At 48.6% G+C, this 18,990-nt stretch overlaps 1 protein-coding gene across 1 annotated transcript; it reads left to right on the top strand.

Annotated features, from left to right (window-relative positions):
* The first annotated feature begins 4,495 nt into the window (after positions 1-4,495).
* LOC128723907 (uncharacterized) lies at positions 4,496-16,080 on the top strand. Its single transcript, XM_053817672.1, has 4 exons — positions 4,496-4,854; positions 12,401-12,702; positions 15,653-15,750; positions 15,820-16,080. Exons 1-4 carry the CDS (start codon positions 4,496-4,498, stop codon positions 16,078-16,080), a joined length of 1,020 nt encoding a protein of 339 aa, XP_053673647.1.
* The last annotated feature ends 2,910 nt before the right edge of the window (positions 16,081-18,990 follow it).

Genomic DNA, 18,990 nt, shown 5'->3' with positions numbered 1-18,990 from the left:
TTTGCTGACCCAAAAACAGGACCATCAGCGAAAGTGCACCATTTCTCCGGCGACCCAGAAATGCGCAACGCACTGATGCGTTCAATACACATCACGAGCATCATTTGACTGGCGATGAAGCGTAGTTTTTGTTAGAAACTTATCACCGGCAATGGCAATCAGCTAGGCAAACAATAGCCCACCACGGACTTCGGGAGCGCAGTGTAAAATGAAGACATTATTGGGTTGAATGAGAGCGTGTCGGAAGTAGTGGCCTCCGATTTTGCCGTTGAAATTCCTATTTACAGCCAGTACCGGTGGTAAGTGGCGGAGAGAAGAAAAAAAAACAGTACGGTAAATTGGAATATTTTAATGCTGCACACGCCAAACCCGCGCAAAAGCATCACTTTTTCACACTTTTACTCGGTACCGGTAGGTTTGGTAGATTTTATACACGCCGCCATTTTGTCGTCCTCCATTTAAGCCGTCATTTTTGTAATGCAAAACAACATCGCAGTAGGCTGGGGTAGCTTCATTCGTGACAGTAGAGAAAAGGATAGTTCCCAATTTTAACCCACGTCCTCGATTTTCGATGGGAGGATGAACCCGATCAAAACGGCTCGTTCGTAACCGGGCAAATATGTGGAAATTATGGTCTTAATAAAGCTTTCCACGATAACGTTTCACCGCGTACCGGGCACCATGTGCCTCCACCATCAGCTTTCCACCGAAGGGCACGCACGAAACGGAGCAAATAAAAATCGCCATCCCCATCGGATTGATCTTTTGCGTTATTGCACACCCGTGTGGCGAGATGAAAATATTCCATTTTCGTGAATAAATCGTTCACTCTCTCGTTCGCCCGTCTCGCTCTCTCTCTCTCTTTCTCACGGCCCTTCGCACCGGGCCCTAAACGCCGAGCCTGGATGGAAATTATATCAATCAACGATTTTTTCCACCATGTCACGGGGTTTATTTGCACGGATTTGTTTGCTTTGCAACCCCCTTTTTTGTGTGTGTGTACCCCCTGCACGTGCAAGTGATTGTGCGTTTGCGGAACGCGAGGATGAAAGGAACTCATCTCGCTTTGCTCATCCCACACCCACGCGGTGTCCATTTTGTGTTTGTCGGTTTTTCGACCTCGCGGAACACACGTGGCACGACTAACCCTCGCGGCCGTATATAATATACATGAGTGAACGTCCACGCTGTTGCCACAGGCAGTGGACCGGATACCGACGCCTTCGTGGCGGTTGGCAGAGGAAATCAATTTGGTGCATGTTGGGCATCCGGAAAATTACGCCCATTTTTTTTTCTTCCTCCTCATATGCTAGTGCCGTGATTTACCGCAAATTAGTGGCTAATGGTTTCGGTTTCGGGGACACGCGGTGGTCTCATTAATGGTTTCGTAGCTGATCAGTGGATTTTTATCGCCCATCGAGCGTGGAATTGCATCGGTGCTGGTGAGTTTTCAGCGATTGTGGTGCCACGTAATCAGCGCGTGTGGTCCGATGCTGACAACAAATCATCCGTCCTGGGGGCACGTATGCTAGGTGCCAAAATATGACATCGGTCCCGTGGTGAATATCGGCCACGGGCCTAAACCGATCCCGGAGTGCGCGTTTTGTTTGTCTCAGCACCTTCCCGGTGCACACGTGCTTTTCCACTCGACCTGTGGACGTGATCTTTTCTGTGGGGGAATGAGAATTCACGTGATTACAGCCCGCTTCCGGGGGCGAGCGCATTAGAATGGAAGGGCTTGATTTATGCTGGGGAATCCTTCATGCCACGCCGGTTCGAAGGAGAGCGCAAGGCGTCAAGAGTACAATCGGATTAACAAATGTTACGTGCTTTTCATCATTGATGATGCGTGATTTTACTGGCGGCAAAACGTGACCACACGCTGACCTGTCCGGTCGAAATTTCCGGCACTTTTTCCGGGGTCCGCGTGATCGATTGATTCATCGCAACCGAATGCTTAGGGGAGATTAGTCCCCTGGAAAGGTGTGCTGTATATTTTTTTGAACGAAGACATTTTTCGCTTTTTGACATAAAATAAAATACGAATTTTAATTACCAACCAGCAACGACCGATTGTTACGGCGAATGGCAACCGGCATTGCGTCAAATTTCTCTCCCTTTTCGCTTAAAGCAAAGGCGTTTTGCCGCATCAACCGAGGCTTCACCTTGGCGCTCTGTCGTACGTCTACAAGAAGCGCATACCTGCACGAAACACGCCAACACCGGAACGTGGACCCAGCCGGAGGGATAGAAATCAGTTTACGCCGGAAGCTGACACGTTCGGCACATCTGTTCGATTGCCAACGTTCCGGCGTCTGTGGTGCGGGTTGTTGTCGAACGTTTGTACCCAGGACGCCTTGACGAGTCTCCCGTTTGTCCGTTCGTCCGTCTGTCTGGCCGAAACCCGGATGTAGTTGGTAGGGGGAAAAAGAACCGAATGCACAAAAAGCAAAAAACACACACACCAACGGATGGGCAAAAAAGTGAGGGAAATGGCCCTGGCGAATCGAATGGCCAACGGAAAAACATGTTTCACATTTTCGCTCACCCGGCCTCGATGACCGAATCGATTTGCGAATCGTTTCGTGAAAATTGAGAAATCTTTCGTAATTGAACGTCCGGACCGAGACCGGCCAGGACTTGGGTGTGTGTGTGTTCTGCGTGGCCTAAGGGTGCGAATGGGGCAACACTTCCGGATCGCAAATCGAACGGTTGGTTTGCACCGCTGAAGGGAGAAAAAAAAACAAGTAATGTATGCATCGTCGCTCCTTCGGGATCGGTTCCCACCTGGACGAAACCCATCGCCGGTAATCGGTTGCCGATTGAGTGGGATGGTTGGTCCTTCAAATTACCGGCGGCAAGGTTCGAAAACCCGCCCCCATTCGTCCACCCAGCGAGTGGGATTTGCAGTGGGTTGTTAGTGGGGGTGGCGAAAACAAAAAAAAAACTCACACCAAAAACCGACTCCAAACTCGTTGGTAAATTATGCTATTAACTCGCCGATGTTCATCAATCCTCCCAAAAACAGACGAGACCATTTTCGGCGGAATCGGGTGTGTGTCAGTTCCCCCCCCCACCCCCGAGTTGCATGGGCGTTTGGAAAAACGAACGAACGGAAATTGACGAGCGAGACGAGCGAGACAGGAAATTGCAGCGGCTCTGTCTAGACGTGGAGCGATTGGACATAAATCAAGTTATCTCTCGGATTGTCTGATCGCCCGTGGATCCGTGGGTCGTGCAGAGGTCGAAAAGCACACCGGAATCGATGCCGCCGGTTGTGCTCTTCTTCCGCCGTTCAGAGACAACAGGCGAACAATAAATTGCACCAGCATCCTGTAGAACAACCGATTGGTCTGGCTTAGCGACAATTGCGTTGAACGATTTCGGTCAGGACACAGTGGAAGAATATCCACTCGTTATTCGAAAGAGAACAAAAAAATGGCGCCGTGGAAAACTTTCACCCTGCCACATCATACGTGGTGTAACGGTGGAGTGGAGTGAAAATGGTGAATCAAAAAAAAAAAGAACAATCCTGCTAACGTGTAACAAGTGACCACCGACTAAACTAGGTTAGCCGACCCGGTACGCCCCTAAACCGGGCCAAACGGCTGGACGTGGCCACACAGGTGCTAATGAGAACCGCATATGCTCGAGCTGCTTTCGGTGATCGGTAAAATGTTGCCACGGCACCGAACGATAACTTGCCCGCGAGAAGCTATCAGTCGCGGTAGTTACAATCAGACGCTTCTCGAACGTAGAACGCACGACGGCCACGAACATTCTTGGAGTTGGAGCTTGCAAGTGCACAGTTTAGTGTGCACATTCGAACCGTTCTTTGGTCGTTTCCGGTGCGAGAAACAACCGTACGAAAGAGCGTACGCTTGCCTGGTGGTGGTGCATTTTTCGTCCGTTTTGCACGTGAGAAATCGATCGGCCCGTTGGGCTTGAAGGAAACCCAAGAAACCAAGAAGTAAGTCAACCTAGCTGTGCCTAGCTGTGTGTAAGTGTGTGTGTGCGCGTGTTTGTGTGCAGATGGTTCTGCATAATTCAGCACAACCCAGCGCTTCCCGGTGACGCGTGGTTACGACACTCATAAGCGTGGGTACGGGTCGGACGAATCAGAAGTGATAAATAGCTAATGATGCAGTTGTTGCGCCCATCGGTGAGCCTTCGTTGAGAATCCCGAGCCCCAAAGCACAGAGTGCACTTTCGTGCGGAGTGTTGCAGCATCCGAGCACGTGTAATCCTTGGCCTCAGATCCTGCGTGACACAACCCGGGCAGAGGTGGTACGAAGCGATTTTGTAAATTATTTAAAAAAAGAGCGGAAGGAAATAATCCCAGGATATTCGAGTGTGAGAAGCGCACAAATTCCCGCTAGCAATTCGAGACAAGCGGCAAACTTTTACTCCCTGCTGACGCCTTTTCATCCGGAGCAGCGGCTTATCGAAATCTGCATTCTGATCGGGCGAAACTCGGCCCAAGCTACAGCTAATGATGGCTAGCTCCCTGGTGCAGCTGCTTGTCCGCTTCCTGGTGGTGGCGATGGTGCTGGTGGTCGTTCTGGAACCGGCGGGAACTGCCGCCGGAAGCGTTGGTGTGGCAGCGAGACAAGCGACAGCCAGTGTACCGGAAGATGGCGATAGCAGCGATGTGGCGGTCGATTCCTCGGACGAACTGCTGGACGAGGATGAAAGTTTCGACCAAAACGACGGTCGCTCCGGTGGCAAGGATGAACCGGTGGTAGACGAGAATGAGGACACGACGGAACACGGACCAGTGACGGAAACGACGGTGGGATATAATGCAGTGGCGACTACGCCAAAGATAGTGCGGCCCGTGAAGCAGTTAAGTCGGTAAGTAATGAATTTGGAGAAAGCGAGCGAATGGGGGGAAAAAAATCATATCGCTTCATACTAAATTTAACCACCTATGGAAGGCTTTTCATGTGGTCGCCGGTGGAATCGTGACTTATTCCCGCTTCGAATCGATGTTTGCACTTTCGCAGCAGTGCCGGAGAGAGCGACTGATAATTATGCGCACTACAAAAAAGCAACAAAAAAAAAGTTTCATTGCGCGAAGCACAAAATACTAAACGAATTCTGGAACCAGTTTTCCCCCGAGGAAACGACACAGGATACACGTTTCACCGGCGTCCTTCCACGGATCCCACCGACAAAAAGGATCCCACCGTGCGGGGGAAAGTTTGAAATTGTTCTACTGCACATACACACACAATTAAAAAAAGATAGAAAAAAAAAATAGAATACGGTGGAAACGGTGTCTCTCGGTCACACAATGGCGCAAACATGACACCCGACGACGCAACGGTTCTGTTTAAGTTGCGAACACCCGAAACGATCATGCACTAAAATCACACCAATTCGCTAAACTCCGTCCCGGCGCACGGAAAGTTATTCGACGGAAAAACTCCCCCCCCCCCCCGAAAAAGGGGGTGTTGTGGGTGGGCGTTGAAATGGGTACCACCAGATGGCGCGATGCGGGCTGCAAACATGCATTAGACCACGGGTGGGGGAGAACGGATGCATCGTGGACGGGGAACGGTGGCCAGAGGATGTATGGAATGTGTAGCTATCTCTCAAATAAAGTTGCCTAATTACTGCGGAAACTATTCATCAACTCCCGCTCATTGGGGCTGGTGTTAATGAACTTTGGGTTGTCGTGGCAGCATAGTTCTATAGCCGCCCGGTTTGGCAAATGTTAGCTTTGAGCGAGCAATCATTTCGGTGCACCGATCCGCATGCACGTGTGGGTGTATCGAGGCGGGCCGTGAATCCATGCATAGTTTTACTAATTTTCCACACCAAAAGTACACCGGCTCACGGGCGTATTATTTACGCAATCGTACGCTGCGCTGGCGATGAACTGCTGAGAATCGTAGTAGGCCATGTCTTGCTGATCTGTCAAAAAAGGTAATGGTTACTATGCTGAAATAGGTGCGCAATTGCTATCGAACGGTGTCAGACACGTGGTGTGACGTTCGTCATCGCAATCAGCTGAACCTGAAGCACACAAAAGTCAACGTCGTTCAACGTTAATCCCACCATTTTACAGTTGCTGGTGCGGGAAAACTAAAACGATATTGAACACGTTTTTTTTTGCTCGATGAACGGTGGCATTCAAAGCGCTGTCATATTTGATCCTTAAAAAAATACTAATCTGCCACGTAATCCCTGATATGATGCTGGGGAACGCAAATTCGTTACGTCAGTCCGCAACGGTCATTAAAACGACGAAGAAAAAGGTGTGATTTTACACGGGAAAAGCTGTAATCCCTAAGCTTCCATCTTTTTCCATTTAGTTGTGATGCAACGCGGAATATTACCCTGTTGACGATAGAAGCCCTCTATGAGCAGTTGAATGAGTGAATGTTCAGGTGTGAAGTATTTTTTTTGCAATAAGGGCTGCTAACGTCCTTTCAAAGCCCAGCCAGGTCGGTCCAAGACTTAATCATACAGCCGCCAAAGACTGGGTGTTGATTTCCATGCCACATGAATACGGTTCAGATGTGCGTGTTGCAGCTCACCTCGATCAGTGCCACGGCCTTGACGGTAGGGAAACTGATTTAAACTTTCAATTAAATCACCCCATCGCTAATGACGTCATGCAGCTCATCAAATCTATTCTTTCCCGTGCATCAAACTCCCCGGTCCTCGCTTGTTGCATGTCACTGGCCATAAAAGCGGGCCTGGAAAGGAAAAAAAAGGTCCAATTAATGACGAACTAATGCACATCCGGCGCGGGATGTTCCGTTCGCCGCTCGGTGGCCCTTCTTCCGAGGTCCTGCTCGCATTCGGCAGGCTAGTAACGCGATGGCTTCCCTATTAGCAATCGATCACGTGGCTGGGTGTAAAAAGTGTACAAAACTGTGCTTAACGGTAATTACAGTACTTGCCGGTCGGTCGAACCTGGCCCGGAGTGGGGGTGAGAAAAGCCAGTCCCATCGTAACCCGCCCCGGGTAAAGACTGTAGTCCGTTTGGTCGGCCAAACAGGAGTCAACTTTTGCTCTAGTCGTCGGCCAGCCTGGGGCGGTGGTGGCGTATTAGCGAGTGGGATTTATTGTAGTAACATACCAATTTGCCGTTCGGTAGATTGCGGACAGGATTTTCCACCCGCTGAGTGTGTGGGTGGGGTGGGCTATATTCGATCGTGCATTGTGGTGGTGGTGAAAAAAACGGGCCCCAACCCAACCGCTTACAACGTAGATTGAATTTAAATTTATGATCACTGGGAATTTAATGTTCACCGGATGCCCTGCAATAACAAACATTAGAACAAACAAGCGCCTGGCCTAGCTGCCTGGGTTAGGGCTGGTGCAGGCCCCCGGCGGTCTCGTAGCTGACTCGTGGCTGACTTTTCTCTTTTTTTCGCTCGTCTTTCGTTCCGGATTCGGATTCCCCCAAATGGCGCTACCGTGATTGTGCGCCATAACGTGCGATTGGCGCGTGGTTTCGCGATGCCATTCCAAGCAAACCCACACGGTCCCGGTGGTGGCGGCATCCGGAGCTGTTGGCGCTGGTCGCTGAATTATTTCACTCTGCATAATTTCCAGCGGATAATCAATTGCACGTATCCTGCGCGGATCTGCGGGGTCGTGGGACGGGCAATGTGTGTGGCGCGCGTTTATTCCGTGTCCTTTGGCGGGGTTTAATTTGCGGCACGAAGCTTGTCACCGGGTGCGGATCCGGATATGGTGCCCCGGGTTGGGTCCCGGTTTTTGGCTTGCTCCGACCTTTCGCACGGGGTTTGAGATTTAAATTAAACCGCTTAATTTGACAATTACAATCACCACGCCATCGGGTTCGGTTCCAGCGGGTATGGGGAAGAGGGATGGAGAAGTACAAGGGCCGCACCAATGCCGAACCGGAATTCCGACCTCCCCTTTAGCGCTTGTTCCGGTTGTAAAAGTTTCGCGAAAAGATCTATTCACCCGTGGCATAATTTGCACGCACGATCGGTCAAACCAATCGCTGCCGGCCTGGGTATCCCGGGTTAATCCCCGCTTTCCACTCACACATCCACCTACCCGCTTTGGGCGCCACTTGGTTGCAACAAAATGGGCGAGCGCGCAAAAAGGTGACCGTGGACCGAGCCCGAGTGAGCTTTTAATTTTAATTATGCCGTACATTCATTTATTACACCGTCACCGAAAGAATTGAGTCCTTGCGCTGCCGGCAAAACGGTTCCACGCTGCAGCTGGGTGGGCGTATTGCACTTGCTGCTGGTGCATTCTTTTTTTTTTTGAGTACTATTTTCGTTTCGTTCCCTTTTTTCCGTTCGGACAAAGGTGAGGTGCGGTGTGTGTGGGCAGCGTGGGATGGTGTGGTCAGGAATTAATTTTTATCTGCTAGCAATTGAAAATTGATATTCAATCGCTGTCGTCGTGCATTCCCGTTCTTCGGTTGCGTGTGCATTCCCGAGCGCCGGCCCCAGAAGCCAAATCGAACGCACATAATATATGAAGGAGCGGGTCATAGTTCATTAATTCAAAATTGTTTCCGAAAATTAATAAAAGAGAAAAAAAAACGACCGTGAGAGGGCGGGAAAAAAAGCAAACAGAATTGGCATCCAATCGAGCGTGGCCAATTGCTTTCATCAATCGAAAAGACAACACACAATCGTGGGACAGTCGTGTGCAAATAGACTCGTCTGCTGAGTGTATCGTCTGGTAGTCGAATTATGGAGCGTTGTCGCTGTAAAAGGTTTGCGTTCTAGAAGGTAATCTAGTGGAAATCGACCCAATAATGTTAAGAAGAATTAAAGCTATTAAATAAACGAGCTACTGTATAACGGATTACACATGAAAAATCCGATCGCTTTTTAAAAGTAATATGTTTGTATCCTTTATCTTTTGCAATGTCCTTTAAATATCGTTTTTTGTCTAAATTTATTCGAAGAATAAAAAAAAACTATTATGTTCTTATCTTATTTCCCTTCATATTCTTTAAACATTGCCATAAAAATTACAGTCTTTTAGTAAACAAGGTGTTAAATAATAGGTGTGCATATCCTTTTGTGTCCTTAAAATGTCTCAAATCTCTGATACCAAAATCATTCACTTGTTAGATTAAAATTCGCAAGCTTAACTTTACATGTATCGCATCATTTTACATAGCTCGTTCGCTTTGTTTGCTTGCTCCTTTTGAAGAATAAAACACCCCAGCTTCATTCAACCGAGGTGCTTGTGCTCTTTGGAAGCTCACTGTACCCGCGGCCCGGTGGCTTGTTAAGACGAGCGGGCTGGAGGTCACAAAATAATTAATCCATTTGCTTAATGCTGTCTGATCTGGTTGGATGGCAGGGGGTCACCGTCACCGTCGGACGGTAAAATGATTCATATTTTTATGTTATGCTCGGTGCTGGATGTGCGCGAGAGGGTGGTTAAATGTTTCATGCACGCATCGACCGGAGCTGCCCTGCACCTGCAAGGTCAGATAAAAACAAATTGAATATCATTTGAATGCATTCATCTCGCGTATATGGGACACGTAATTTCATTCGTCACCCGTCTGTCCCTCGGTTCGGTTCGGTCATCAGCCTTGCCAAAGGGCCTTTTTTCGAAACTGTGCGCGCATCACCGGTAAATGGTTGAACTGTTGAAAGCGTTACCGAGTACCGAGCAGTAGCTGGCCGATGAGGCCGATCAGGTGGATATTTTGGGCCTTGCAGTTACGCAGCCAGGGTGCCGGAGCGCATCGTAAATAAACAGGTGAAATATTTATTGAATATTCAACGAATCACACACCGTCGTCCCAGTGACAACAAGCGCATCTGGGTTATTGATCTGCGTTTGCCCGCTGGCCCATCGCCATCGGCCCAATGCCGCAGGCTGTAATGGCTCAATGGAAAATGGAAAACCGGATGGGTTGGGATGGCACGCACGGCACCACGCCAACTTCCGGCTACTCGGTCCCTTTGGATGGGAAATGGAAACCGATTCATCGCCGACGCTGCATTCGGTATTAATTATCATTTTGGTTTTCCAATTATTTGCTGCAGTAGCTGTAATCAGCAGCGGGTGATGTCGGCTCGGACCGGGAAAAAGCACCACCCTCAAAGGGACTGCGATATGCGCAGGCCGTACGGTTGAGTTATGTGAATTATTCATTCATGGGTTTGGGTGTAGGTGGGTAGTTTTTAAAAAGAAAATTACTAAAACGGGCGCAAACGAGCAGCGAAATTGTCTGCAGTTTCAAAACCCCTTGCGTCGAATGGCCTTTCAGGGAAAATTCCAGAAAATGTGTAAGCCCATTCAAATTGCTGTCCGTTTGGGTCAATATGATGATGGTGATGATTTTCGCGTGGCATTTCATGTAACGGATACGCTGATCAGAGGGCCATCTAATTTTGCCTACCCCGAATTCACCGGACCGGGGGAGGATTTATAAGTACGCGTTTTGTAGCTTTTACCGAACCCTTAAAATTACTCGGTCGATTGAACGTCAGCTTCCGGTTCAAATTGATTTCACCGTGCATATTTGACGAGGGCACCGGGATGCGAAAGTTTTTGGCAATTCCAATGCGAAGGATACAACCCAACCGCCATTCGCCATTCGCTACTCGTAAGAACTCGTTCTTTGGCCGGCGTCCTATTTTCTTATCTCTCGTGGGTGATTCTGGCCAGTAATTGGCTGGGACGCTGCGAATTCATTTGTTTCAATTTGTGTTGAATCGCTACAGAAGCGCCATCGAACAGGAACGTGCGCTTCTGATAATCACATAATCCTGCGAAGGATGGAGCCACGAAAAATCGATCGTCCGGCCCAGCTCCGAGTTGCCTTTATCCCATCTCGCTCTTATTCACTCTCTCTCGCTCTCTCTCTCTCTCGCTTTCATTCGCTCTTCATCTCTTCATTGCAACCCCATTTCCCGGGCACGCACTTTTCCGAAGGACAACCGGACACCCTAACATTCCGGCGCAACATTATCAATTAACATAACCACAACATGCACTACGGATCGTACCCGCACCCACCCACACATGTGGCCAAATGGAAAATGGCTAGCCCCGTGTGCCTTCTTCTTCGTCGCAAAGCCTCCGAGCTTATGGGTGGGCGGGTGTGATCCTTTGAACTCAAATCAGGATCATAATCTAGACCGTTAGTCTCACCCCATAAAATGATGATTTTCGCGTAAGGGGTGCACACAGCGAAGAAAGGCACCGGAAAATGGGAGCCTGTGGTTTCGGTACGGGCGCATGTATGTGCCCCGTCGCTCTGTGTGTCCATCCTAATGTCGCCGGCTGAATTTGGTATTCGGTTACGGTTCGGTTGCAAAGGGAGAGGTTTTTCTTTCATTAGCCTCATTAACTCCCGCTCCCGAGCGGCCAGACCCGAGCTGCAAGCCATTTTCCGCAACCGCAGTGAACCGTAATGAAGCTCTTTGGCACGACCCGGAAGTGCCTTCGGGAGCTTTGTGCGGGCTAGCACCGGCCACGGGGTTCCGGCTCAAAAACAATCCCCAAGCCCGAAACGTGCCCGCTTTGGGTCATTGCCATCGCGGTCGCGCCACTTTCGCGTACATTCATTATTTCTAATAAAACAATTTGAGAAACTGAATTAAATTTTATTTATTGTTATTATCGCTTAATTCTGTTTGCGCTTTATCTTATCTGCCCGGTGCCAAAATTGTCCCACGCGGTGCCGATTGCACGACTGTTCGCTTGGGCTGCGGCCAGCATGCTGTCGGCGAATGTCCGCACGACGCTCGGCCCGGGTCCGGCGTGTATTCCGATTTGCCGGGGATCATTTAGCCTCCGAGCGCTGCGCACATTCTTGGCGGCGTTTACGTTCGGTTGCCGGGCGATTTTATCTGGCCTACTACGTTTAGTGTTGGGCTAACCTTGTGGGGGGAAATAAATGTCGTCCGGGGTTTCATGAACACAAGTTTTATTCTTCGTGAAACGCATATGCATTTTTCAAATACCAAAGTATAGTTTCATAACAGCTGACGGACATAGACGTTGACGGATCAATTAACACTTTCAAGTTTCTCATCAGGCGTTAGCCATAATATTGCATCATAAGTTGATAAACTTTTTGCCGCCACTTTAAATAACGTAATTCAATGCCGTTTTTGTGTGCATGTGATGCATGTCGTTGCGATCGTTGCAAATTCCAGCGTTTCGTGGATGCATCGACGCTGAAGAATATCCTAGGAACGGTGCCGTGCAGGCTGCCAAGCATTTTCCCGTCACGAAGCTCTTCTCAACATTCCACCTTGGCCTTTTTCCACTTTACTAGCACGTTACCCCTTTTTTGCTTTGCCCTTTCCGAACGCTCATGCACATTTTATCTCTCTCTCTCTCTCTCTTTCAATCGCTGTGAATGTGAAATTCATCCCGTTCCCCGTGAATCCCGGCGTCCTGGCGTGACCTGCAGCTACGAGCAGGGTCTGGAAGACTACGACGAGGCAGCGGATCGGGTCGAACGGGAGCAAACCCAGCAGCAGCAGCAGACCGAGCAGCAGCAGTACAACAATATGCTGAAACCGATGCTGACATTATTTAATGTGATAAGCACCGTTTTATCGTCCGGAAGATCGATGGGCGCGGGCACGGGCCGGACGATGCCCACCGATGACGGCAATTCCGGTGACGGTGGCAATAAAACCGAGATCATCACTGTTGGCGAAAAATCAACAAGCAGCAGCGCCAGCGGCACCGGCGGAGGTAATGAAAATGGTAATGAATATTTTGAATGCCTAGCATATTTCCCGAATGCAGCATACTGGCTGCTTCTTCGGTGGCGCTTCGGTGGTATCGAGCGCTGGATGGGAAGAAGGTATTTCTCAGTAGAGCTGAGCACACGATTTGGCACACGGTGCGTACTTGCGAGAGTAGGAAAAAAAGGACACGCTCGTCCAGCATCCGGTGCTGGTACCGGCGAAGAGGAACTAGCTTACAGGGATGTGGTGCTTTTTTTTTTGGAAAAGCTCCGCGGCATGTTACACATACCGGAAGGGGGGCTAGGAACGAAGGAACTAGAGCAAGGAGACACAAACAAGGACCCACACACACCCACACACCCAGCATATATATCTTTCGAGATGGGCATAAAATGGTGCCTTTTGCATAAGCGAAGGAAAAACGCTTCGGAAATAATGGCTTTTTATTAGATTCTTTTATGGCCGCGGGCAAATATTTTCGGCCGGGGACATCAAATTGTTTGGGACGCGCGCTGTATTGATGCGGCTGTTTGATCTCTGCGGCGCTATATAAATGGCGTTCGGAATTGCAATTCCTGTTGGCCGGTGACTAAAACGCGTTGGGTTTTTTGCGTGCCATCCGCTCGCGCATATGTGATTAAGGAAACAAAGCCGAGCTACGATTGAATGGTTGAATGGAATGGGTTGGTCGGAAGTGTTTTATTAGACAAGCTTATTCGGGTTTTAAAATTAGCAAAAATTAAAAAAAAAACGAGCATACTGCAAAAAGGTGCTTTTGTTAAACCATATTGGGGCGTGATGAAAAACGCACAAACGCTACTTGGAATTTTGCTGCTTATTATATTTTCTTTTTTTTTTTTCGTTTATCAATATCTCATTGCACGAGGGCAAAAGCGCCTGGTGGAAGCTCCCGAGGTTTGATGGAAATTTTGCGAAAAATCACACACTTTTGTGACGGCATTCACCATCCAGCAGCACCGGCACCGGCACCGCTATGGCAGAGGCAGAAATAAATTGAAAAACTTTACATTCTTCTTCTGCCCCGCACGATCGTCGTTTTTCGGGCTGGGGAAAACTCTCTCTCTCTCTCGCTCTTTCTCTCGCTCTTTCTGGAAGCAACCGTGCATTGCACATTCGAATGGTACTGTGCTTAAGCGCGCCGCTTTACCTTCGATTTCAGCGCACATAGCGACGAGCTGCATTCGAAATTCCACCCAGCGGTAGCGAGAGAAAAACAATCTTCCCTCGTCGAATGTTACATCCGCCGGTCCGACCGGTGGAAAATGAAACATTAAAAAAAAAACAGCCACACACAGAACTCTCATCTCGCTTTCCATCGGCCGCCCGGTGGGTACCGTTTGCAAAAGGGACGGGATCTCGGAATGAGATAAAGTTACAAATTAAAAACTTTCCCTCCCCAAGCCATCACGGGCGCATTCACGGCACCGTGCTTTATGCCATTACTTACCGATGGATGCTGAGGGGCGTGTGAAAGCTATCCGAAAAGCGCCGCATGCGAAATGCAGCTGCAAATATGAGTAAATTTTGGAGTTTTGGATTTCTCCGCCGGCATTAACGGATTGCGGATCACTCATGTGCACGCGTGCACGGAATGTCGGGCTGCCAGAGCTAGGCGGGCGGGACATTATGTCACGTGGTGGTTGGAGGTTTGTATGCCACAGTTACGTTTTCATTTGCACATCCCAAAAAAAAAAAACAAACCCAACCACCATTTAAAGTGCCACACCACGGTGCAGTGAAAAGGTACATTGGTGGCCGTAAAATATATTCAAGCAAACACCAAACTCAGGCGCAGAGACCCTTTTGGGCATTTGGTTACCGAAGCGGTATTAATTACAATCAACGGGATTAAAAGTAACGCGTCCCAAGCCTGTCTCGCTTTTAAACGGGCCTAGCAGATTGGAAAGGGAATAAATAATGCTCGCGGTAGGATTACGCTGTGCGTTGATTACATTTTAGCTCATCATCAGCACTCGTTTCGATCTCGTGTCGCATGATCGTTCGAATTGTAGTGAATTGTTCCTTCCATATCGCACGCCCAGCCACCACTCAGCCCCGCGCGTTGGTTGGGAAGTGTTAGTTCTACTGAATTCCCGGTGCACCGATGTTTGCTTTGACCGTGCTAACAAACAGTGCGCAATTGTGTTTCATTCCAGAAACAGCAACCGCGGTGGCAAGTGGACGGTACATTAAAGGCGATCCCCTGAACGGCTACTACGATTTCGTGATCAGCGAAGGATCGTACAAGTTTTGGGTGGTGTTTCAGGTAGCTATCACCCCTCAGCCACCGGTGGTCACTCCCTTCTAGTGGGTGGTAGGTGCCATCGGGCGAGCTAATTGATTAGCGGACTCCGCAATCCAACTCACCGCAAAACGCATTTTCGTTTCTTTCATGTTGATCCTCGCAGCTCTTCACGGCGGCTCTCGTGCTGTACGCCACGTTCGCGGCCATTTACTACTCGAAAGTGAGCCCCCTCACGTCGGATTATGACTATATCGATTACCTAAATGGGGCCCGTTCGTTCTCCGGCGGTCGATCTGCCTCGGGTAGTAGCGCCACCGGAGGCTCACTGTTGGACACGGTAGCCAACAGCCGGTGGTTTGGTCCTGCGGCTCAGGCCTTCGAGATCGTCATGCAAGCCATAGAAAAGACCCCGAAGTAGGGACCAGGGCCACACGCACTGATATGAAGCATTTAATGCCGCCTGCTTTTATTTTTCTCCGAGCAACCGCGAAATGAGTCCTTGAATGTTTCATCTCAATGTGTCGTGCGCTTCCCGTGAGGAAGTCCTTTTTGTGCTTGTACGATTTAGGAACTAATGCTGCCGAGTGTCAAAACTAGAGAATAGGAATTAGTGTAGAGCGATGGTAGGAATGGTAGAATAAGACGATGGTCGTCGAGGCGACCGGTTCGAATTTAACGCAATCTCGCACTCACTCCACAGCGATTGCACAGGGGCGCTACATCAAGGGTGACCCCCTGAACGGATACTACGACTTCGTCATCAGCGAGGGTTCGTACAAGTTTTGGGCCGTGTTCCAGGTGAGTAGAACGATGTGCTCTGGCTTTGGTCGTTCCTCAGGACTGATGGAAACAAATTGCACCTTGCAGCTCGTGACGGCCGCCGTGGTCATCTACTCGACGCTAACCGCCATCTACTACTCGAAAGTGGCCCCGCTTACGTCGGATTACGATTACATCGATTACCTGAATGGTGGGCGTTCGTTTGCTGGTGCTCGATCGAAACCGGCGGGCATTGGCCGGGCGTCGGGTTGGAGTTGGGACCGTATGGTGCAAACCAGCACGTGGTTCGGTCCGGCGGCCCAAGCGTTTACCATCGTGATGGATGCGATCGAACGGGCGCCCAAATGATGCACCAACGCGAAATACGTGCGGCTCAAAAGAGGCGCACCTAGCGCCTGGAAATTGGTATGAAATATCCGATCATGTTCAAAGGGGGCTCGTGCGGAGCCACCAGAGCAGCTTGGATATTTCATGGCGATGGATGGTGATTGAGCGTTTATTTGGTGCATTCGTGGTGCGCTTCTCATACTCAGGCGAAAGTGTTTTGTTTTTAGATGTAAATGAGCGATAGATGCTAGAGGAAAGAGTAATAAGAATTGCGATGCGTTGGCTGAACGTGTTCCGATTGGACGTTGTTCGTATCTCCGGTTCACATCGAAACAGATAGGTTTAAATGGTCGAAAAAAAGGTAGGAAATAAAATAATCGCAAAACTAAACGCGTTGCAATTAAGTGTAAATAGTTCTTGAGAGTTGTGTCATTTCAATCGGAAACATCATGCGTATTGGGATTTATTTGGTGTTTCATTTGATGACAAAAATGTGCCGAATGGATAAAAATGTATGTTTGAGAAAATTCGCATAATATCTTCCCGCACGGTCATGCTTTCTCTGGAGAAGGTACACTTATTGGTGCTGATATTAATTAGATTCGGTTGTCGGTATAAAAAGCGTATAAAAATGATAATAAAAGCACATGTTGGTTAACACTAATCGATAAGCTAATCGTTCATACATTGCTCTATGAACCAATACTCGTCAAACATATACCGTTTTTATTAATCATACTATTTTCATTTAGTTTTTTTAAAAATAACACGCAACATCGTGTTGAAGAGGAATTTTGCGATCAGTTTTCTCATTTCTTTTCTGTTTAAAACGAATTTCATGTATGAACTTAATAATTAAAGTCAATTTTTGATCAGCCAACTTATGGCCATAGAGTACTCATAATACTCTTAAAACAATGCGATCGATGCCGTAAGAGATAGCTTAAGAACGATCAAGCGTTAGAGCAGGCAATGAAATGTCGTTACGAAATCGAACCTTTTTTGATCGGGTGAAATTGTGGCTTCAGGACTCGTGATTGAAAACGAACGGGTTATTAGAAAAGGTGTTTTAGGTTCAAAAACTTTGTACAAAAATATTTTCTAATCCAAGCATTCTTAGTTATTAAATAACGGATTTTTTTCACCAACAATTTACATTCTCCCTTCCATACGAATATTTCACAAATTTTTCCATCATAAAGTTGTCATAAATCAAACAGCTTTCATTATTAGTAGAATGTTGGGAAACAGCGAGTAAAACGCTGCCATTGGCGTTATTTGATGTACTTTAAAATTATTAGCTATCGTTCTGCATCCTGCATCCTGCCATCAGCCACAAAACACTGGGTGCTTTCACACCACAGGCAGCATCAGCCGTCAGGTGAAAATTAGTCACATTTGTCCATCCGAACGGGTGCCCTGATCGATGCATAGGATGACCGTGGAAGAAGAATGCATCCACCCACCATGGGACGAGCCGCATCACAAAAGGATGAAAATTGGCACTGTCATCGAGGATGATGTTCGATCACCGGTTTGGTATAGATTGTAAATTTACATTTTTGCAGAACGCTTTACATCGTACACGCTACCACCACGTTCGTTCGCGACTGCCAATGCCAGCAGCGTCATGCTTAAAACAAAGACCGAATCGAACACAATCGAAGAAGAGCACGATGGGAGAAGAAATAGAGAGCGAGATAAAAAAAATATACTCCCCATCCCGTCAAGCATTGTTGGTTAAGAACCTGGTCTGGTGAGGAGGGAAAAAAAAACACCACCCGATTCACACAACCCCGGAAAGAACGGCCACGGTAAAGGAACGAACGAACGAAGTGCCACGCGAATCGAGCCGTGTTTTCGGGCGAGTTGGCCTGGGCGGGCCATTCCTCGCGCAAACGGGCGGCGACTGTTGTGGGACAAGAAATTAATTTGATTTTTAATTGGTTTTATAATCGAACCGAGCACAAACAATCGAAACCGATGTGCAAAGCCACGCGGCTAAGAGATCGTCGTGTTGTACGCGTACTGGGTGTGTGTTTTTGTGTGTATGCACCCCGTTAGTGTGCTTGGAGAATGGGAGAGAAAAACGCGCCTCGCCGAGGTTTCACGTTGCGGCGAAAGTAATGAAGTAATAACGATTCTTCAAAGGGCGAACAAACGCCTGCCCTACCCTTGCGAACCCTGGCGATGCGGTGGAGTTTGACGAAAGAGTTTTAATTATTCTCGCGCACTCGATCCGTTCGCTCGCGTTTTCCACGTGGGTAGTTTTCCCGGATGTGCGCTCGGGGAGTTGTTTTTTTTTGTTGCCCGGGTAATGTCGTTGTTGTTGGTGGTGTTCGTCTGCCCTACCTAACACCCACTCTCCAACCCACCCCCATCAATCCGTGCTACTCCAATTTGGCGCCGCGGGAAAACTCGCTCGTCATAGACCTTTGAACGCCGGGAACCGAAGATCTGATAAGCTCGTAGCCAATGATCTAGAACCAGCTGGGAGGGCAGAGCACAATGGGGAGGGGGGTTTGTCCGCACACCAACACATCCCATCCCAGTAAACAATTATCCCGATTTTCCACCCACTCAGCGGCTAGACGAGCGCCGAGGAAACTAATTGAATCGGAACCGGATTGGAGCTGCGGTAAATGAGTGTGACACGTGTTTTAAAAGGCTTTACCGTGGCGAGTATGGGAATTTACCGGGGCGCGCACGTGGAATGATGGTTACACGTGGGTGAAATAAAAGTCCTGTTTTTTTTTTGCTGCTGCTGCAGTTTTCCACACCACCGTTTTGAGTGCCTTTGATGGTGGAATGAAATATTAATTTCGATCAAAATTTGCGCCCCGCCTCGTAAAACCCGCGACTCAGTCTCACTTCCAAGAACTTTTACAACAACTCTGCTGCTGCTGCTCTATTTCGCGCCGCTAACGATGT

Source organism: Anopheles nili, chromosome 3 (assembly GCF_943737925.1).
Source record: "Anopheles nili chromosome 3, idAnoNiliSN_F5_01, whole genome shotgun sequence".
NCBI classification, from domain to species: domain Eukaryota; kingdom Metazoa; phylum Arthropoda; class Insecta; order Diptera; family Culicidae; genus Anopheles; species Anopheles nili.
The sequence above is the reverse complement of the archived record's forward strand: the minus strand, read 5'-3'. Positions and strand labels throughout refer to the sequence as shown.